The sequence below is a fragment of the Melospiza georgiana genome, chromosome 17 (genome assembly GCF_028018845.1).
Source record: "Melospiza georgiana isolate bMelGeo1 chromosome 17, bMelGeo1.pri, whole genome shotgun sequence".
Lineage (NCBI taxonomy): Eukaryota > Metazoa > Chordata > Aves > Passeriformes > Passerellidae > Melospiza > Melospiza georgiana.
The window spans coordinates 9515527-9538127 of NC_080446.1; the positions used below are offsets into that span (position 1 = coordinate 9515527).

A 22601-nucleotide genomic window follows, 5' to 3' on the forward strand; every position below is an offset into this window, starting at 1 on the left:
GCAGAGTGTCATCAAAAGTTCATTTATCACTACACTTCAAACCCCAAGTGCTCCCATCATATCAGAGCTTCTGCAACATAATCACATTCTCTGCTTTCCAGTATTCTGAACATGGAACCTGATATTTTTAAAATGTTCACTGGTGAGAGGGGTAGAAACATGCTTGAAAAGCTCTGAGCAGTACAGAAGCGACCATAAAGATTCAAGGCTCTGTTATTTCTCTTTAATATAACCTAAAGTGAGAAACCCAAGTTATAAATCTTATTTTCAGGGGTATTCCAATCCATTAGGAAATATTTATTTCCACTTGATTATTTTACAGCAGAAATAGGCAAAGGAAACAAGATGAACATCTAAGACTATTTACAATCTCATAATTTATTCCTGAATGATTCAGCTCTAATGCTAAGAAATATTTTGAAATTTCTTGGCTGCCAGTTTTATATACATTGAGACAATTTTTTTTGAAGTTATGATAATTTTTACTAGAGTCAAAATGGAATCAATACATCTATTAAAATTTATTATCAATTTTACATGAATTACTAATACCAGCATGGAAGCTGCAGCCACTCCAGCTGATTTAGCAGTTTGCTCTCACACAAAGAGCTCAGAGCAGCAGCTGCACCATTTCCTCCTGTCCTGATCTCCCAAATATTTCAAGCCTGTGCTAGACAAAACCACATGTGGGAGTGAGAGCACTATGCAGGTATGCAGCAGAGCCAGGCTCACTCTCCTCTGAGCAGGTTCAGCTTTACCCAGGAGTGCATAGCAGCCCCAGCAGCCTCTGAAACTGCAATACCCAAATACATTTAATCTGTTTGAGTTTCCAAGCATTTCAGTGACATTATTCTGCAAGTTTAAAAGTGTACTACATTATTTTTGAACTAGCAATTATCTTATTTCCTGAACTCCAGTCTCCAGCAGACCAGGGAAAATTTGCTCATTTTCCTGTGGTCACAACTGCGACCTGTGATCACCTTTTACTTGATCCTCTCAGATGTAAAAAGGCTCCAGCAGTGAAAGCCTGGAGCCTTCTGCTTTCATTAATGGGCTGTGTAATACTAAACAGGGCCCATAAGTGGGGAAAGCTGCGTGACAAGTAGCCCTAATACCAGAAGAAAGAATAATTGTGACCAACCTATTCTGAAAATTAGCAAACAACATGAGATACTTAATTTCACAGGCCACTCTCAAAACTAAGCAGCTGCTCCAACAGATCAACATACTCCTGAAGAAAAGTGTTCAATAAAACTGAGAATTAAGTAACAGCTTGTAACAGGAATACTTTTCTTCTCCTGATGTTGTACTAAATACCCCAAATTTGTTGGATACAATGTAAGTTCAACCTGGTTCCTAAGCAGGAGGTAAAGCAGTGCAGCAGTCTGTGCTCAAGAAAGGATCTACAACCAGAGAAACAGTTCAGCACTAGCTAGGTTTTCACAACAAGACTTTGGAGTATGAGTTACTTGAGATCAAAATATAAACCAAGCCACTTTCTGTCACTGCAGTCACTGTGACAAGTAGTGGAATCCTGTTGCACTTCACAGCAAGACAGCTACCCTGATAGAGAAACTGCAATTTTCCTTTTTAAGTGAAAGCCATAAGCACAGGCAAGTAAAACAAGGAGGTAATTTGCTAATACCAAACATGATATGCTAAAAAAACAAACAAACAAAAAAAAAAATCTAACTTTGCTACTATGAAAAGTACAGTTAAGGTCATGCCCAGCATTTGTTCCATAACAAAGTGTTTCATGAACTACGTGCACATCTGATGTACAAGGGTAATTCTGGGTGGATTAAGAGCAAGGGAAAACTGCAGTGACCTACAGGGAAGGAACATCTTCTGACTCTTGGTGTTCAAAGATGCCTGACAACATAAGCCTGTGCCTTTTTGGAGTACCACTCTCCCCAGGTAATTTGATCTGAATGTAACTAAACTCATTCAGATGACAGGATCTGGGAAATCACATACCTGTAGCTAGCAAAGTGCTGAACACACCACCACTGGTACTATATACACACTGTAAGAATACCTGCAGTGATGGGGAAGAGACGGAAAGATTTAAAAAAGAGCCTGAGCTTACAGAATGAGGAACTGAACAAGTGACACCACCTTCAGACCTGGATATAACAGACCTGTCACAGACCTGGAAATGACAAATCTGCATTAATTCTTGAACCTTCAAACACTCCATGGATGCTTAGAAGAAAGCCCTTCTGAACACTTTATCTTTCCTGAACTGAAAATCACTTGAAAACTTACTTGTCTGGCCTCTGGAGCTACTATGATAAAAATTACCATTATACTTGTTTGTAGTTCATGTACTACAATAACTTTTGAATACTTTTCTTAGTACTGAGGAAAAACAAAGTCAGGCCATGTTTGATTCTGGTTACCTATGGAGGTAATTGCCAAAGGCTAATTCCAAAACCCTGCTGAAATTAAAATGTTAATAAACACAAAAAGACAATATAAAAATTTATCTTAGAAAAAAAAAATCACACTAACAAATTTTATTTGGAATTCAAATCTTCTTACTCTGAATTAGAATCTGACCATGAGGCTCCTGTTCCAGGGTGAATGGATGGGGTATTTAAAAAAAGGGAGAAAAACCACAAAAACTTAAATTAAAACCAAACTAATTCTGCCCTTAATAAACGAAGCTCACATCTGTTTTGAACACTGTTTCATGCTATTGTGAAATACAGCTACAGGGGCCTTCTTTCACAAAACAATGCTCCACAGCTCATTCCCTACAAAGGAAACCACTTAAAAATACACCCTAACTTCAGCACACAAAGACTTAGCAAAGCTCTGATCCCTCAGAAACGTGGCCGTGGTGTCAGCATCGTGTCACATTCTCACCAAGCACACTGAGCAGCATGGGCACAGCCCAGGCACAGCCTGGCTCCTGGGACATGCAGTGCCCCTGCTGAACTCACCATCCCTGCTGTCAGCAGCCATGTACCCAGCTTGCTGAAGTGCACCCAGACCAGATTCAGCTGGTGTGCAAAGACAACACTGGCAGCTTTGAAGGAAAATCGATCAGATTCTTGAAAGAGGCAAATATTGCCCAGGATGAGTGCTGCAGGAGAGGCCCATTCAAACACAGGGAAGGAGAGTTTTAACTCGGGCTATGGTTCAAATGTAAATTCATGTTTTGCTGTGCACAGACAAGCTCATGTTTTGACAGTGATGTGGAACAAAACCATAAACTGACAATTCTGCATCAGTGGACAGAAGTCACAACAACAGGGCAGGACAGGAAGGAAGGGGAAAATGTGTTAGACAGAAAGCAGTGCTTCCAGAACAACAGCTTTACACCTTCACTTCTGAAACAAGAAAATGATGCACTTGCCAGTTCAACTGCTTCTGCCTTTTGCCCAGGATTCAATTTAAGAATTAAATTACTGGGATAGCCTTCACCTTATTGCCAGCTGCAGCCTCCATCTACTGCAAGACAAGCTATAGACTGGGGAAAATAAAACTACACCGTGCTGGGCTCTCCCAAGACCTCATGCTGACAACTAAAGCTGCCAATCTGTACTTTTTATATCTGTATGATTACAACAGCCTAAAACCCAGGAAGCAGCTTCCTTTAGACACAGGTGATGCTGAATAAGCCCACTGGATGATAAAAGAAAGACGCTGTTTATGACAGCTACCAAAATCCAGAGAGCAGCATATTTTAAATTAGAAGACTCTATTTACTCATAAAAACAGGTATTTCAAGGACAGCCTGCTTATGCTCCCTAATGAAGGGCAGGTGACATACACAGCTATGATAACATGACTCAGACAAGATGATGGCTCCTCTGACAGTCTTCCAGGTTTTGGAGTAGGAAGAGGGCAGGAGGAGAGGAGATTGCAAAAGTGTAAAAGGCTCTTGAAAAATGCAAATGTTTTCCACATTCATGTCCAAAGGTATCCTGGGCAGCTGGAGAGATGTCCCATCTGATGGAGCAAGACAAAGTAACCCAAACACCTACACACGTCTAGGATGACAACTTGTGAGCATCAGAGTTAACAGCACTGACATTCAGACTCTGATTTGTGCCAGTGCTTGCCTACTGCAAAGATGGATGGAGATGACACCTACAGAGGGATTGGGCAACGCTGCAGAAGTGAATCAAGGTCACTGTTGTTATGAGTTCATCTCACACCACATTTCTGTCCACATGAACCAGCTGCCCCTGGGTGTCTGGCTGCTTATGCTGTGCACAGGAACACAACTTGCACCTCACTTTTTCTACTGCAGAAAGCACTCAAAGACTTTTGCTCTGTATCCCTGAGGTGCTCTGTAAACCACACTGCAAGAATCTCATCTTCAGCCAAAACCCAAGTGTTGAGGGGAAACACCAGCTAGGAAAGATAACTCTGATCCACACATCAAAGGGTTTGCTGTGCACAAGCAGCATTACCACAGATACAGCACATTTAAACAGCCTCAATGACATTCCCGGCCCTCAAAAGAAAAGCAGGCTGCCTTTTATTCCCCATCTGGTGGTCATTAACTCTGGAGAACAAACCTCAGAGTACGTCACTAGCTCTCCTCCATCCCTCCATTTTGTACATGCTGCTTGTGTTGCAATGAATCATCCCCTTCTCATGGATCTCCAAAGAGCTCCAGCTTCCCTTTTCCCAAAAGGCTGGATTAAACTGGAGAGTGCTCGTCTGACTTGTAAGGTGCCTTCCTAAGGCAAGTTTAAACCAGTACCTGCCCAGCCCAGCTGTTTTATCTTTCCAAAAACTGATCTTACTCACACACTCACCAGCATTCACAAACTGGGAGAAGACATAATTTGCTCTTCCTATTGCTCCAGGCCCAGTTGGGAGACACTCATAGCAAGGTGGCTGTATGGTGCAAGAGACTGACATACCTGATATCAGAACCCTGCACACAAACCAGGAACACAGTGTCTCCTTATTGCAAATCCGGTGATTTCATTAATTGCAGAACCTTCCACACAACATTTCTAATTTGTTCTGTATCATAAGTGTTTGTAAAACAACATAGCACCACAGAAAAAAATGCCCACCTTAGCCCCTGCATATAACAATATGCTAAAACTAGAATCTCCATCCTAGCCAGACAGCTTTACATCTATTTCTGTGCTGGAAAAAAGCACTCCACTATGTTCTGGTTTCTCCAGCTCTGAGAAGAGCATAGAGCTCCCTCTTTCCCCATTGTGTTGCCTATTTAAACAATATGGCCTGAGGACAAGATAACAATGTACAGCACAAATGACCTTAAACCCAGACACAGCATCCATGAGTAACAAAATGTCCCTCCCTGGTGCTTCCTGCCTTCAGCTTCAAAAGAGTCTCTCTCCACATTCAACCCTTCACCCTCATGTCCTGAGCACAGCACCAAGCACTCCAGACAAGCTGACAGCTGGCAAGGCAGCACTGCACCGAACCAGGAGCTGGAATAAGAATTGCCAACTTATCAGCTACTAATCTCCCAAAGGACTGCACAAACTCCATCCACCTGCATCTGCTGCAGAGCAGATGAAGGAAGACAGCCTCCCACCTGGTTATCAGGCCTCCAAAGAGACTGTATGTAACAGGGGGTCTGTCTCCTGTTACTACCTGTGCTTTTCTCCTCCTAAAACTCTGCTTACAAGTTGTGCTTAAATCCTAACTCCAGAAATCTCTGCCTTTTACTTAGAAGATCACCATGTTTCTCAGCTCTGCCTCCAGCTAGTGAAAAATCTGCAACAGACACTATAGTTTAATGGGGGAAAAACACTGAAGTGTCTTCTCTCCTAAAAGGTCTTTATAAGCCACTTCTGCAAAACAAGAAAGTACAACCTCAGAGGAAGAGGAGCAGCTGTTTTGACAATTCTAGCTCTTGTTCAAATACCAGGATAAGCCTTGAGTAGTGAAATATTGCCATCAATAAAAAGTTCAACTAAAGTACATTGCCCTGGCCCTAAAGTACAGGTCAGCTATTCCATGTTACATGCACAGGAAAAGCTGCTGCAATGCTGTTCAATTGGAAATGAGTACAGAAGTGACAAATGAAAGAAAAAATATTCTGGATAACACTCTACAAGTTCATGCTCTCATGTGTCAGAAGCTGTGTTAGGCAACAGAGCAGAGTATGTGACAAATGCCAGGAAAAAATTAAAAAGCTATCTGCACTTGGGGATTGCTCCATCCCTAGGAAATATTTTCTTGACTTTTTAACTATGAAGCCACATCTCTGGCCAATGTCTAAAAAACTGTTCTTAAAAATTCTTAAAATTATTCCCTTTAGACACTGCCACACATCTAGCTGCACCAAACTGACCAGACATTTGGATGGAAACAAAACAACTTCCAATTTCCTGCTGCATACACTCAGTAGTAGAGTGAGCCCAACATTTCAGAAATTCCAAAGCATTTGGTAAAACTTATTTCAGGGCAGTCAAACAGTGGGTTTTAGACAGAAAAGCTGTATGCAGTTTATGCATGTTCAACACCAGATCTCATATTTAATTTCTTGTTATCATTTATTCTTAAGCAAAATATTCAACTACTGAGGTCCTGGATGCTTGCTGCAAAAATTAGTAACACTATGCAAATCAATGACTGGGATTACAAAATGAGCAATAAGGAATAAAAGCCACCAGGGTCTTATTTTTAGAAAATCACTGAAAAATATCATTATGGAATAAAATGGACATCTTGAAGAAGCAGAACTATGCCTTCATTGAGAATGCAAGAGTATTTCTCCCCCAAATAAAGCTGCACTATGTACTGAATGCTGTGTGTGTGAAAGAGACTGTCAGCTGTACCCTGCAGCTGATGAGACCTAGCAGGCACTTAGCTAGTTGTCCAAACAACTAAAACATCAGTGTGTTATCAACACTATTCTCATACCAAACCCAAAAGCACAGCACTGCACCAGCTACTAGGAAGAAACTTAACTCCAGCCTGCCCAAAACCAGGACACAAGGACATCCTCACTATGGAACATGAGTTTAATGGACATGGCCAAAGATGAGTTACACAGACTGATAAAAATATTTTAGTGAGGCTACAAGTACACTCCAAGCTTTCCTGAGGCAGAAATCAATCTCTCTCCAGTGATGGAAAGATACAGGCAGCTGCAGAATCACTCTGCTGCAAAGCTGAATTCCATGAATGTTCATCTGTCTGTAACATGTCTATGCTGGGCAGAATTATGAAGGAAAATCTTCATCTTTTGATGGACACCATGAGGTTCAGCATTCTGCAATACTAACAGAGAAGAAAGCCATTGTCTTGCTAACACTCCTTAAAAAGCTGCTTCTCTGACGAAGGTATAAGATAAAAATACATACAGGGACACCCACACAGCTCACAACTGCACAAAGCATATGGCAAGCTTGTGAACATGAACAAATACACTCACGTCAAAAATATCAATAAGGAATAAAACCCTCTACTGATCGGAAGCTCTGTGGGAAGCAACTTTTGTCTCTTTGAGACTGACAGGAGCCTCCAATTAAAACCATTTCCCAACACTCTGATGCTGTCCCTCTTTACCTTGCCATCATCTCAGTTTCAGAAGTCAACATCTTCAAACTTAGGAAGGGGTTTAAGTACTCCAGGTGAGGAAGGGGTTTAAATATCCAGGCGGAGATGCAGGGTGTGAGGAGACACTGCTGAGGCTGAACGACAAGCACCTACACTGACTTTCCTGCTGTGCCTCCAGTGAGCCTGCACTGCCCCCATCCCATCAAGATAAGCACTTCAGACATTTCCCAGCCCCTGCCTCCAAAGCCTCCCAAGACAGGAGTAAGGCATGCTCACTGCTGCCCGTCCTTGGGACTCCTTCATGTTGGGAACAGGCAGATCCCAAGCCCAGAGCAGCTGTCAGTGCAAGTCATTCTTCTGAACTGAACTACTGCTGCAACCACCTCTGAGAGAAACTGCTCAGACTCAAGCAACAGCCATGAAACAAGGTGAACTTCCCCAGTAGAGTATTTTATTCTAGCAGAGAAACAGGCCTTGAGATGATGGGAAACATCACCAGAACTCTGTGACAACACTAGAAAATTTGTGAGGCAATTCTTACTTGAACTGCTGTCCTTCTCCTACTCATCTTCCCTCATTACAGAACTCCATCTCTATCATTGGTATTAATAGAGAACTAATTGCCAAGGTCTCCTACGTATCCAAAAGCATCAAGTCTGATCTCCACCAGTTGGAGGATCTCCCAGATTATTGTTTGTTGCAAGGACTGGCACAAAAATGTATTTCCTGCCACTGCTCCTGCTGACACAGACAATGATTTTTTAAAAATCCTGATTTTTTTCTCAAAGAAGTTGGAAAGTCATTGATACTAAGTACATGTTACAAAAGAATAAATTCCAGGAAGATTGACTACTGCTTCACATTCTCCACTTTCATTCTCAGCTCTGGAGCTCTCAGTTGTTCATCGGCTGAGCAGCTACAGAAGTCAAATTTAGAAACCAAATTTCCACTTGAAAACATGCAGGTATGTTCATATTCCTGAAGCCAAAACCAAAATTTTAATCCTCCTTACACCATACAGGTCACAAGAATCCAAATTTAACTTCACCCTTTCTTTTCCCATCACCTTCCCAAAGTCCTAACTCTCGCTCTGACACCACAAGACATTATAGCAGTTGACTAAGATCAGTAGTTTAAAAAGCAAGCATTCAAGATGAAAATATTTCCAACTATAAACCTCATTAAATCCACTGGAACTATTTAGCATTTATGTCAGCCAGGACATTTTGAACAAACGCTATGCTAAAAATACTGGAGTCTCATACACACCGGGAAACCACTACTACAACGTGCTCAGCTGAGCAGGGAACAGCAGGAGCCTGCAGCAGAAAGGCTCTGTCTGCTCTGCTCTGCCTGGAACAGCACTTCCACACTGTAGTAACTCCAGTGCTCAAGCTCTGATGGACAGTGGAGCCACCAGAGCACACACAGAGGACCTGCAGGAGCAGGCAGCTACTGGCAGAGTAAGGACAACACTAACTGGGAACACTTTAAAAGGAGCTCTCCTTTTAAATCCTACTGCAGCTATGAAATGGGTTTTACATTTATTTTCTACTGTTTTTTTCAGAAGAGCAGAGCAGCAGCAAACTCACTGCTGAAACCACAGCAAGCTCATATCCTTCTCTCATTCCCTGACCAGGAGGAACCTGAAATTCTGAAATCTAAAGATGATCCACTTTTGAATGCTGACAGTGCTGAAGAGCTCGGAACAGAGAGTCCTGCAGGGAGAATGTGTCATATGCTCTGTCAAAAGGGACAGTCCCAGGACAGCAATGTAATAAACACTGATTTCAACATCTATCTTCTCTCAGATTTGGAAAGCTAAGACACAGACCTTCAAAAACCCAGGCAGAAGCAGCATATATAACACTAAATAGATTTTGCTTCCATGTGTTGAAGTGTGAGGTTTTCTACAAAATGGGGAGCAGTATCTATAAAACTGGAAGCCACAAAATCAATTAAATTTAATAAGCCAATAAATATTTGTGAATGTTCTTCAAGGATATGAGAAACTGTATCAGCACAACCAGCTCAAGAGGACTTGAAAGAGAAACTGTCCCGTCTTGAAAAGCCACAGGAAAAAGAAATCTGCAATGACTTCCTAGGTTAAACTGTATTTCTCTTAAATAGTCACTGTGTCATTAAAGCCCATCCCTGCAGCCGAGTAACAAAAAAGCAGATACACTGTCCATGCTTCACTGATTTAGCAGAACTACAGCAATTTACAACACCAGGAAGAATCTGACCTGGAGCCTCCCTCTAACAGGGCAGTGGCTTGTGCTATTTCAGCAGGTATGACTTTAACAGGAATCCGGTGAAATCATTAACAGAGGAATTTGAGTCAATGAGATGTTAAGTACTTGCTATAATTACATATTATTGCAGTTTCTGCTGACAGTGCAACTCAGGAGGTTGGAATTCAATGAACTATCTAACGAATATCTGAAGTCACAGTTGTAAATGAAATTAAATCTGATTTGTGCTTGATCACATTTATGAGCTGTGTGTCTAATTTACATGAAGCCATGTAAAAAAAGCACACTTTTACACCGGCCCCCTGGTTCAAAATGTTTCATGTTTTACAAAGTAAACAACGAAGCCCTGATAGCACATTAATAACAGAGAGTGCTTAACACTGGAGTGAAAGAAGAAACATCTGAAGAAAACCTGCTAGGAGGAAGAAACACACGGGCCATTAACCCCTGAAACACATCTTCCAGCACATTTAAGTAATTCTGCTGAGTTTTAAAACACAAGTTGGCTGCAGCTTCCAGAAACACACTCAACTCCCCACTCCCACCAGACACCCATTAAGTTTTAACCTAAATGCTGAATGTGTCAGAACAATTAACACAACAGACCCCAAGGTCTTTAGCAAAGCCCTTCTGAGGCTTCTGCTGGGGAAAATAAACGCAACCAACTTATGTGGCACATGATAGTGAAGAACAGCTTACCAACAATATGTTTATTTACATTTCTGAGAAGCGTCATGAATGATAAATTTACTTCAGAGTACTCTCACCTTCACAATCTGAAAATTCCCAGAGTGAAGCTACACTGTCATATCCTAACAAGCCCTGAGAGAGATTGCTGTGAACATATTGAAAATCAATGCAAAAACAAAATTAAGACATTTTGCAGAGATTGGTGTCTTATGTAAAATACTTCTGAAATTTGAAAAAAACAAAAAACAAAAAAAAACACGAAAAAAAAAATCTAAGTGGTTGCAGACTTAAAACTACCCCAGTATTGTTCTGAGGCTGTGGGCAGCACTTCCCACAATGCAGGCTCACCACCAGCACTGCAGTCTGGAGCGAAGGCAAGGAGCCATGCAAGGAAGGAACAAGCTACATTCTTCTGGGTTCTCATCTCCATGTATCACAGAAAAAAAGCAAAGGAAATTTTCAGCAGAGATATCAATCTGCACCTAAATACTATTAATTACCTTTTGTACTTTGGATCCCTTGCCAAACGTTTGACATTTAAAGCATTCCTGAGACGTGTTCCCAGGGAACTTAAAAGACAGTTTCTCCCTGCCATGTCACACACACAGAGAGCACAGGCAGTGCCTTCACACTTCCTAAATCCGTGCAGTTTGTTTAGCACAGTGGCTCTAACAGCAGTGCTAAGGTACACACAGCCCTGTGCCAGAAGTGGCCCTGCTCTCCTTCAAAAAACTCTCACCCATCCAGAAGGCGCCGGCAAAGGCAGCAGCAAGGAAGCACAAATCTGGTCTCTAACAGACTGTTTCACAACCACTGAGAAATCCTAAAGATCTCTGCTATGTTGCTCTACAGTTTGTTAGCATTTAAATCACCCACACCTCTTATTGCACAGCTCTGTCATCCATGAAACATGAATTTAATGCAAAACACAAAACGTGCTGAAATTCCTTAACTTGTAAGGCATTTGGTTCAGCACTCATGTTATTTAATTTGAATTTCCCTCTTGCTCATTCCTTCGTGTTGCCAGCCTGATAAATACACAGATGCCCCATGAGCATTTGGGCCAACAAAGAAACCCTGCCAGTTCCTGATAAGATGCTGCAGCAGTAAGGGCTTCAGTTTTTTTCTCCAAAAAAATACTCACTGTTAAAGCAAGCCCCTCCTTCTAACATGTTTGAAATGCAGAAGCCACCTCTGTGAGGCTGGACAAATTCACACTTGACTCCTGTTAATACACTGTAATGGTTACTCCAGTGATACTTGACCTCAAATTGCATCTTAACATTACTGGCCAAATCAACTGGAAGCAAAAAGCACTGCTTGGGGTGATGTCCCCAATTTCCACACTGAGCACTTCTGGATTTTACACAAGTTCTGATCACAGGCTGCTGAGCAGCCAAGGCACTAATAGCAGTTAGTAGAATTTAGTAGTTTTGCAATGCAATTTGATTATTTTGCAAACAAAAGTAATTTTTATCTAGTGCACTCTGCAAACACAATGGGAGAGCTCAAAGTCAAGATAAATTGCTTTCAGTCTCGTTACCCTCAGTAGTAAGAGGTTGTTACATCCAACCTGAGTAACAAAGCTCTTAAGGCAAAACTCAATAGAATCCAAATCTGTGGAGGTGGGGACATTTTCAGCATCCAAGCTGTAGCTGGAAACAACAATTTTGGACTCCATTTCCCTTCTGAATGCTGAGGACTGCAAGGATGTTACTTGCAGCAAAGGCTGGCTGCTTCAGCACAATACTGCTCTCAGCATGGTCTGCAAACAGGCACTGCTAGGACTGAACATGGAAAATTCTTTGCAATGCGTATGGATACTAAAAATACAGCTAAGGTGAAAAAAAATACCCACCACAGCCAAACAGGAGGGAGAACCTGCATATTGAAATGGAATGCAATTACTCAAGTTGGAATTTGCCCAGGACACTCTTGCTTAGAGTGATCTGGCAATTTAATGACAAGAAATAGCCAGGAACATGTATTTACAGCTGGCACCCCCTCTCATACCCAGCACTAGCCTGCTATCAATGAAATGGGTGTGTAACCAGACCCAGCTACAAGCAGCTGCACCGTGCTGACCTGCAATGGGCAGATCCACCCCACCTACTGCAGCTGCAACAACTTGTGTGACCACAACTCAAGGCAGTGTGTCCACTGACCCAGATAGGAACATTAATAACAACAGGAAGCTTCTAAGTGCTTCAGCTGCCCTATTACTGATACACTAGCCAAAAGTCACCCAAAACACTCTCTACTAACAAAAATGTTTACTGCTGCTACACTCAACACTTAGAATGAGTCAGTACCAGCCCCCAGAAAAACTTCCCTTCCCCCAAATGTGAAGTACAGGAGGCCTTCAAGGAGAGTTTGGCTCTACTGTTTAGTGCTGCCTGACAATAATCAAAGTACAAACCAATTCTAAACATCTGGGGGGAAAAAAAAACTGGCACTTGGGATTCCTAATCTTTGCCACTAAATAGGATCAAAAATCAAGAAAATAAGAGTGAGAGGCTCAGTGCTCTGCCTGAAGGAGAACTGCTGTTCTCATATCCGTGTGTGACAATTCCCAACACACCAGTGCAAAGAGCTCCTGAGCAGGGGAAACCAGGCTGAGAGCAAGAGAGGTGACAGATTTTCAGGGAGATCAGGGGTGCTCACAAGGTCAGAGAATCCACTGTCTATTCAGCATTATTCCCTTAGCAAGACTAACATACCTTCCAGTGCTGAAAAGGGTTTTGGGGGTTAGGGGCCTCTGATCAATGACAGTGATGTTACATGACTGTCACAAATAATTACAGTAAGAGAAAAAGGGTGCTGATGCCTGCACTGGTATGGATTTGTTGGGTGTGCTTGATTTACCAGGAATTCAGTTTTTCCATCAAGGTGTCTGACTTTGAATTTCTGTATTGAATTCCTTCAACACATGGTAGAAATAAAAACCACAGGAGTTTTAAGAGCTGTATGACTAAAGCTCTTAGAAGAATAAAACAGCACATGGTCACAATAGAGGAGAAAAATCCCTCTGAAAGGTTCACTGGAAGATGGAGTCAAAAGGTCAAATATACATCACTTCCTCTAAGTACAACAGTACTAAATAACTAAAGCTTACCAGGGAGTATTTTTCCCTAAATAAAGATGATCCTTAGATGAAGCAAGTATATTTAAAATGCTTCAAGAGTTACACCCGTTCTTCTTGGGAAATCCACTGCACCCTTTTTTCCTGATAACAATTATTCATAGAGCCCCACTATAAATTCAGAATAGAAATGAAGAGTTCAAAATGTGCATATTTGATACTGTCTGCTCCTGCTGCACACACACAATCACATTCCAATGAACTGACAGAACGAAAGGTGCTCGCAAGCGTAGATCTGTAAATATTTACATGCAGTAGCCTACAAAGCAACCAGGCACGTGGACATCATCCAGAGAAGCATTCTAAAAATTAGTGTAACTATAAGTCAAGCAGATATTTTCAACCACCTTTTTTGTCCTCTAACAACTCAGCAGTCAGGGGACAGCTCAGAGCTCCTCACACATCCCAAACAGTGACAGTAATACACACACACAAAGGTTGGTTGTATACCCTCAACTCCCTTTCACCTTATTTAAGCCCTGCAATTTGACACCTATCAAATGAGACAGGCTTGCAATCAGCTTGCTTCCTATAAAAATTAATAAATTATCAGAAAAAGTTAGCAGTCAACAGGCTGATTAGAAAAGATAAAATTGTATGTCTGTATATATATACATGAATATAAATATACATACAGATATGCATATATATTCATATATAAATATATACATATACAAAAAATTATATATCAGTGTATTTTTTTTTAATTACAGGACTCCTGTAAATGTTTCTGAACAAAATGAAGTTAGGTTGCAAAGTCCCTAAAGTGATGCTGTCTACCTTTCTGGAATTGTCTACACTATGGTCTGTTGGGTTTTTTAAAGTAGGTTTTTATTTTCATTTAAAAAAACCCCATCTAACAAGGTAAAGTCACATAATTTAAATGGCCAGTAAGAAAATAAGACTGATCTTAAAATGGATGCAGCAGCTTCTTTTAAAGAGCAACATGTTGCAATCACCTTTCATTTTAGGGGAAGGGAGGGATTCCCTCAAAGGAACAGAGACGGGGAGCAGTGGGGGGAGGGAGCCTGCGATTAAAAAAAAAAAAAAAAAAAAAAAAAAAAGGCGACTTGGGATTTTAAATTTTTTTTTAAGCTAAAAACTTTGCTTTCCCCTCGGTTACAAGGGGCTGGTGCCGGGGATGGCGGCCCGGTGCCTCTGCAGAGGCGGCTCGGCGGCAGCTCGGGGAGGAGGAGAAGGAGAGAAAAGCCACAGAGAGAGAGAGAGAAAAAGAAAATGGCGCAGAGACTAAGTCCCGACCGTCGACAAGGCGACTTTCCAGGGAGGAATCGGGGCCCAAAGGCGATCCCGGCAGAGCCGCTGGGCTCGGATCGGGGGCCTGCGGTGCCCCCACTCGGGGCGGCGGGGGTCGGGGGGCCCCGATCCCGGCGGGAAAGGGGCGCTTTTGGCAGCTCGATGGGAACAATGGGGCCGGTGAGCGCGGAGCCGGGACTTAGTCTCTGGGACGCCATGTCTGTGCGAGGGGCGCGCCGGGGCCGCACTCACCGTTCGCTCGGAAATCCGCCTCGATCTGCGGGGAGAGCACACAGGGACACACCGTCAGCACGCCCGGCTCCGCGGCGCTCCGGGGGACCCCCACCCCCGCCCTCACCCTCATTTTTAGGAGAATTAAATACTAAATGGGAAAAGCCCGGCGCGATGCGGAAGGTGATGGGGGAACCGGTGAAGCGCCCCCCCGGCCCCCGCACGGCTCATGAGGGGACCCCTCCCGAGCCCCCCAAAGGGGAGCGAGCCGGGGGAGCGCGGCAGGCGCCCCCTCCCCTTGTCCGCCCAGCCGGGGGGTCACACGCGGGTCCCCGCTCCCACCGCTCCCCATCCCACCGCGGGGGGACACCGGGGCTGACAGGGCTCTGCCCAGACTTATGGGGGCGGCCATAAGGGGGCACGGTCCCCCCGCTGGGGTTACGGGGGGTGGCGAGGCGGCCAGCCCAGGGCCGGCACGGCGAGATGGGAGCACCGCGGCGGGGGTCCCCCGGGAGCGCGCCCCGCGGGCGGGCACGGGGCGCTCACCTGGGAATCGTTGTGCAGCTGGTCCCCGCTCATGCCGGAGGCGCGGGCGGCCGGGCGGAGCGGGAGGAGCGGCGGGCAGAGGAGCGCCGGGCGGAACGGGACGCGGGGAGCGCAGCGCGGTTGTGTAACAGACTAAGTCCCGGTTTCGGCGCTCTGCGCAGGCGCGGCGCCTTTTAAAGCGACGGGGAGAGGCCTGACTGGCAGGGGGCGGGAAGCGGCCGCGCGCGTATTTGCATCCTAGCCACGCCTCCAGAGCCGGCATGATTTGCATGCGGGCCACGCCCCGTCGACTCGACCGCTCCGACCCGCTGCCCCCCCACCGTGCGCTAAGCCGGCTCGCTGCTTTACATATCCGGTCCCGCCCCTTCCTCTCCCTCATCCAATAGCGCGGCAAAACCCGGCACTCATTTACATGCGAGACCCCGCCCCCTCCCCGCGGCTGCCCGGCCCGGTGTATTGTGTAAGAACCCGTGCTGCTCCATGCGCCCAGCGCGCATGCGCCACCTCCCCGCCCCGCCGGCTATATTTGCATACAAGTCCCGCCCCCGTCTGCTGGCTCCGCCCCTAGCGCCGCATGGCGGGCGGGCTGCTCTGAGGGGAGGCGTTTCGCTGCTCCCCACGATAACCCCACAGCGACGGCCCAGCACCCCGCCGGGTCCCGCAGCCCTCGGGTTCCGCTGGCTATGGGGTCCTCGGGGCTTCCCCTGAAGTCCCGCAGCGCCAGACCCCCCCCACAGGCACCACCGCATGGGCAATTAGAGCATTTCCTAGTGAGAGGAGGCGAGCGGGTGCGCGCCCCTGTCCCGCAGACCCCTCGTTATCAGTGTCTGTTATCGGTATTGCTGACCCCTCACTGTCCGCCTCTGCACGCCACTGCACTGGGCTGGAGTGCGGGGGCCGCAGGAATCACGGGGACATGCTGGGGGGGATGCAGATCAGGCAGGTTTGGGCTCACTTGACTCGTTTAAGTCAAGGACAGCACTGGTGCATTGCATACAAGAGCATTAAAAAGGGATCAGCCCGCAAGGTTTTTCTTCTGGCATCAGCAGGCTCTTAAAATTTCTTTCTCCTGCAACGAAATGGAGGGTAAAAGGGGGCCAAAGCTTTATTTTCTTTTAGGTAATGTGATAATGAAACACGTGCCTGCCTAGAAAAACACCCCTCCTTCCTCAAGCCAAACCTGAAGACATTTATTTCAGTTCCGCAGCAGCTCTTATAAACGGGTTTTCTTGTCGGTGTACTAAATGGCAGGTTTAGTATGCATGGCTGGTACGTGTCTCACAGGACTGCCTCCAGTCTTCTTGGAGCTTCCATCCTCTGCTGCAACACAGACTGTACCTTTCCTCAGCTTCTTTACACAACCAGAGCTTTGATTTGACACTAAAATAACCTGGCGCTGCCAGGCTATCTGAAGAGATACATCAAAATGTAAGCAGTGACAGCAGCCACCTATTTGCACTGCATATTTATATCCTGCAAAGGGAAAACTCTGTCACTTTCTTACCGTCTTCAGAAGAGGATCTGAGGACTTCCTTTTTTTACCCAGAGCAGGCAAATATTTCTGGCTCTGGAGCTGTTTATTATGCAAACTGCTTTAGTCACTGATAGATTTTTAAATATAAACATAATGAAAGGGCTGTTTCAGACACCGGGAACGGGTGTGTGCCCCTGGCTCACAAGAATGAGGTGAAAGCAGGCTTTGCCCTGGGTTTGAGCCCCTCCTTTGCTGCCATCCAGGGCTGCGTCTTTTGAGACAGCCTGCGAGCGGGCTGGCACCTCCTGCTTCCAACACTGGAAATTCCTCAAAGCTCTTCCTTTGAGGCAGCAATTTCACTTTAAACCCCGCATCTTTGTCCCCCCAAGCAGCCGCGCTCAGGTGGCTGTGCCTGCCACAAGAAAGGGACCCGGCGCGCTGCAGCTGCAGCCAGCCCTGCGCAGGGGAAGGCAGCACGGCCCCTTCCAGCAGCTGCCACCTTCACTGCCTGTCTGCCTGCAAAGCAGAGCCCCCGAAACCGGCACACGGGAGGTGCAGCGCTGTGCTGCCGGCAGGAGCCTGCTGACAGCCGGGTGGGAGAGCTCCGGAGGAACGGGGAGCTCCCCAGTTTGGTATCTCGGGTCCTGACAAGGATCGCTGCCGCGGCAGCAGCGCCAGAGCCTTTAGGGACGAGCACAACCTTGTGCTCGAATGTCAAACACCTCTCACAGCCTGCAGCTGAGACAGCCCGAGCTGCCTCCCAGGAATCGCTTCCCATCTGCCGCACGGAGCCTCCTCCTCTGGAGCTGCTGGAATCCCAGCGGGACACAAACCTGTGCAACCTGCTGCGGGTGAGCCTGCAGAGGCACCTCCCAAATCCAGCCATGCCCTGGGATCCGTTTTGTCCCCAGTGTTCCACGGGGTTATCCTGGAGCCTGCAGGGAGCCCCTGCTCTGCTGTTAGAACCCAAGAGGCAGAGTTATATATATATATATTTATAGCTTGTTCAAAACACATTAAACCGGAACACCTGTGTGCCCCCATCTGTTGCAAGGAGCTGTATGATTAAAAACCTTCTGATCTCCAAACCTAAAACCTGCAGCACCACCGTCCAGGAGGCTGAACCTCCTTCACTCCCTTCCATGCTGGCATCCCTTGGGACACGGGAGGCGCTGCCAAAGGAGAGGAAGGCTCGTACAGGACACACCACTGCGAAGTGGCCGTGGCCTCAAGACTGCCAGACTCAGAGAAGCATTTGGACAATGCTCTCAAGCACTGGGGATTCTTGGGGTTGTCCTAGGTGGGAGTTGGACTCGGTGATCCTTGTGCGTCCCTTCCAGCTCGGGGGATTCTGAGTCCAGGCAGCCTTTCCACGATGGAGGCTGGCAGTGAAGGGGTTAACGCGCTTGGACCCGCTTCCCTGGCGAGGCTGTGCACACCCCATCGAGATAAATGGGGGAAGTTCACACCTCGGAGTGCTGTGGTCTCTCTCCAGGGCTCCCCGGGACCAGTACATCACCGTCGGGTTAATGTAGCCTAGGTGATTGCCTGCGAAAAGAAACAGCTGGAAACTATGTGTTTAAATTAAATCATAAATCACCCAGGATACAAAACCAGTAGAAAAGCCTCCAGTTCTTGATCCTGGTGAATTGTGAGATTGGATTTATCTGTTGCACTGGGGGCCTCACGCTGTGCTCAGGGTGCATGTTTTGGGAGAGGGAGGTGGGTGCTGTTTGCCTGGGCAGCTTTGCAGTCCTGTATCAGGATGCTCCAGCCTGAGTCCCCACTCTCCTGCAAGGAACAACACAAGACAAGAAACCTCGACATCCAAACCCCTAAACCCACCACAGCCCTCTTTCCAAGCCTTGCTCTTAGCCTCAGGTGAAGCCATCCACATTGCGTTCCTTCAGTTAATTCTCCTTTATTTTTAACTTGATTATATGATGCATTTCAAGTTTGAAAGCAAAACAACACTGGTCATTAAATATGCTCATATCTTGGTGTTTTTGATTACAATATCAAAAGTTCAGGCCTTAGAGCTTATTTTGGAGTGCAGAAGGAAGAGCACAACGCTGCCAACTCATTCAATTTTATTAGCAGTTCCACAGATCCAAGTTCACTTGTTTAGTTTATATAATTTTGTATATATAATTTTGTAAAAAATTTTGTCAGAGGCAGCAGCCAGTTTCTAGTATTTGTGTTTTAGGAGGAAAAAAAAAAAAGACACAAAACCCCTCCATCTGAATATAAAACAAATGCATTTTGCTTATGAAGAGGTTAACAAATAACCAGTTACAAAACACATTTAAACCCCAAATTCTAATTTTTAAAAGCCTGTAATGATTTTTTTAGTCTCAGGTCATTAGTAAGAGCTATGGTTTGGATATTTCTATCACTACTGTACATTTTTTCCACAGCCAGAGGCCTGCCTGATGTGCAGGATTCCCAGCTGGCGTCATCCTGCAAACCTGCTGTCTCTAGAACCAAGTGACACTGGTACAAAATAGGAACAGTCAGATACACGACTCCCCACTCATTTTTCATTAGCATGACCTGCTCAGAAACACTCATACTTATTATGTACTGTCGGATGCATTGAAACGAAATGATCTCAGTGCTCTGAAAGGAATGCACTTTAATAAACTGCAGCAATTATTCACAGTTTTATATGTAAGGCAAGGGAGCAAATTAAGCAGAACCAGCAGATACAATTGTAAGTGGGAGCTTTCAAAGGTCAGTCTTAATTGCTGAGTTTCACCTGGGATGGGAGAAGCTTGCAAAAGTCTGGGGAAATGACCAGTTAGAAAACAATAGCTGATATCACTTGAACTTCATTATGTCCTCATTTGCCTTGGTTAAGAGAGACAGCAGTGCTAGAGAGGTTGGTGTAAGGGGAAGGAGAACACTTGAATCACAATCCAAGGAGCACGTACCTGGATTTCCAGGTAACATTCCCACAGACATCTGCTGTGATGGTTTGTGCCTGCTGCATGGCCAATGTGTAACACCAAATGCTGTCGGGCGCATCTCTCCATCCCTCTGCGCCTCATTGCCTTCCTGATCCTAGCAAATAAAAGCGACGCTCCTGCTTGAGAAAACAATGAGAAAAAACCAACGAGAAGCCCACAAACACCACCTTACTTCAGCCTGGCCTCCTCATGCTGCCGTGCAGAGCAGTCAGTGCCCGGTGTTTGGAGATTACCCCACTCGGGGCTCCCTGCAGCAGAGCGTGGGTGCTTTGGGAGCCCCAGAGCACGTGAGAAAAGCCACCCTTGCATAACGTGGCAGGCGTGGGAGGCAATGGGATGGCTCTTTTAGAGCGTTCACATGTTGCAAATATAGCTGAGATAAGGAGCCATTTCGTATAATCTGTGCCCCCCCCGGAATGAATTTCTCATGAATTTAGGCTAGCTGGTTTCACTTTTATCTCCTGTAGTTGATTTCAGCGGCTGTTTCTCACAATGTGACATAATTCTGTGATGCAGATTCCTGACATTGCAAGGAAAAGCATCCAAGCAGTTCTATTCACATCGCAACTGGTATTAAAAAATACCGAGTTAAATTTGGTACCCACAGTTAATAAATGGCTCTCCTTCACAGTACAATGAGATAATATTTCTCCTGTGTCTACTGTTTTCCATCCAAAGGAGAGAAGAATCCCCATTTTGGGAAAGAAACTGCTCACTTGGAGTGTTTCCATTTCTGGAGTTGCGCCATGTGGAGAATGCTGGGCCCAACTCCAGGAGATCCAAGCAGCCTGAACGCATCCAAAATCCACGGGAGCTCTGATACTCGTCACTCCAAGTGCCAGTCCAGACGTATCCCAGAGACTGGCCCTGCTGAACTCGGGAACACTTCAGAAAAGGAGCCTTTAAAGACTTTGCTGGAGTCAGTGACAAGCACTGAAAATTCAGCAGAGACTCTTGGCACAGCTTCCCTGTGACGTGCCAGTTGCCATCGCCCTCCTGTCCCGTGCCAAAAATCTGCTTTTAGCTGGAGGGCTCTGAGACAGCCTAAATTCAGCCTAGCCTGGAAAACTCAGTGAAGAGAGCCCCGCAAAATGTGGGGAACTAACCTTAAGCTGGCTTGTCCTCCAGGCTGGAGAGGAGTCAAACGTGGGTGCATTCCTGCTTGAAAGCTCGAAGGAGGTGTGAATTGCTCACGCCTTAGTCAGGAGGTGACATGTGGCCCCATTAATGGCTTTATTAGCTTTGGTGGCCCCACGCAATTGGGCAGCACTTCCCAGTGAGAAGGAGCTGCAAGAGCTGCTTGATTCTTGCTCTGGCACAGCTTTCTCTTGGTGTCTGTGCTTACTGAACCGCTGCTTTCTCACGGCAGGGATGGCCCCAGGACTGCTTGGTGCACCCAGCTGTCTGGGGGATCCCACCCTGCACCCCTTCAGCACACTCCTTGCACAGCCAGAAAGGCACTGGCAGCTCTTCCCGAGTGCCTCAGCTCTATTCTGCCCCTCTTCCCGAGCTCTGGATAGACCTGATACCCTTTAGTTAGAAAATAAACCAGGATATTTATACCCTGATACCCTTTAGTTAGAAAATAAACCTGAAGGTCTTTTGTGAGTTGACCCTTGGTAAAGGTGAGATAGACACCAGCCCTGCTTTTGAGGCTGCAAACACCCTACTTTAAGGAGGGTCTTTTGTAGGCTACCCTTGTTTTGGGCTCTCTATGTTCCAACTCATCATGTGGCAGATGAGGCTGTGGTTCCTCCCTGCCAGGAGATGATGGGGTGAGAAATGCAGGTGTGGGGTGCTCTGCTGATCAGCTGAGAGTGACCCAAAGGAGCGGGGGCATTTTCAGGTCTGAGCTAATCAGCCTGATCAATGCTTCCATTACTGAGCAGCTGCTGCTCAAAGTGGGATTTGTTGAGGTCTCTCGTGTCCCTGGAGCTGGGTTAGCTCTTAGCATCCCCTCCCAGCCCATCAAACCGTGCCTGGGTCCAGCCTGGGTGCAAATCCTTGCATTAATATCAGGGTGTGGTGAACCATCGGCAGGAGCCGGAGCAGATGTCAGGGTTGTTCATTCAGGGCTGGCAGCCCTCACCCCAGAGAGCAAAGCCAGCAGCACCTCACCCTGGGTGCTAACCATGAATTCCATGTCCCTGCTGGATGCAGTGTCCACAGGCAGCATCACAAACAGCCTGGAGAGGTTTTGGAGGGATGTGTCTAAGCCTTGGGCTGTCCTGCTCTCAGGCTAAGGCTGCTGGCTCTGAAAATGCAATCTGTACATTAGATAGCCTTGCTTAAAAACGTCCATATCACTGGCTTTAAATATATTTATCATGGTTTTTGCTGGAACATTAATCTTTCCTAAAATAACTTGCAATGTTAGTATTGTAACAGAGCTATGAAAGCCAAAGCATGAACCCTTGATCAGGAAATCCACCAAAACCTCAAGTGGAAATAACTACTTTAATGTAATTTTGTCAAGGAGGAAGTAATGAAGATACTTCATAAGGAAACAATAATCAATCTCAAATAAT

The 22601-nt window shown here is 45.7% G+C and overlaps 1 protein-coding gene across 1 annotated transcript in view; it reads right to left on the reverse strand.

Annotated features, from left to right (window-relative positions):
- Positions 1 to 15772, reverse strand: part of TOP1 (DNA topoisomerase I) — a 65469-nt gene extending 49697 nt beyond the window's left edge. The window contains exons 1-2 of the mRNA XM_058036280.1: positions 15631 to 15772; positions 15106 to 15130 (exon numbers count right to left, since the gene is read on the reverse strand). Of these exons, the coding sequence (XP_057892263.1) occupies positions 15106 to 15130; positions 15631 to 15663 (58 nt within the window). The 5' untranslated portion in view covers positions 15664 to 15772. The remainder of the gene's footprint in view (positions 1 to 15105; positions 15131 to 15630) is intronic.
- Positions 15773 to 22601: the final 6829 nt, after the last annotated feature.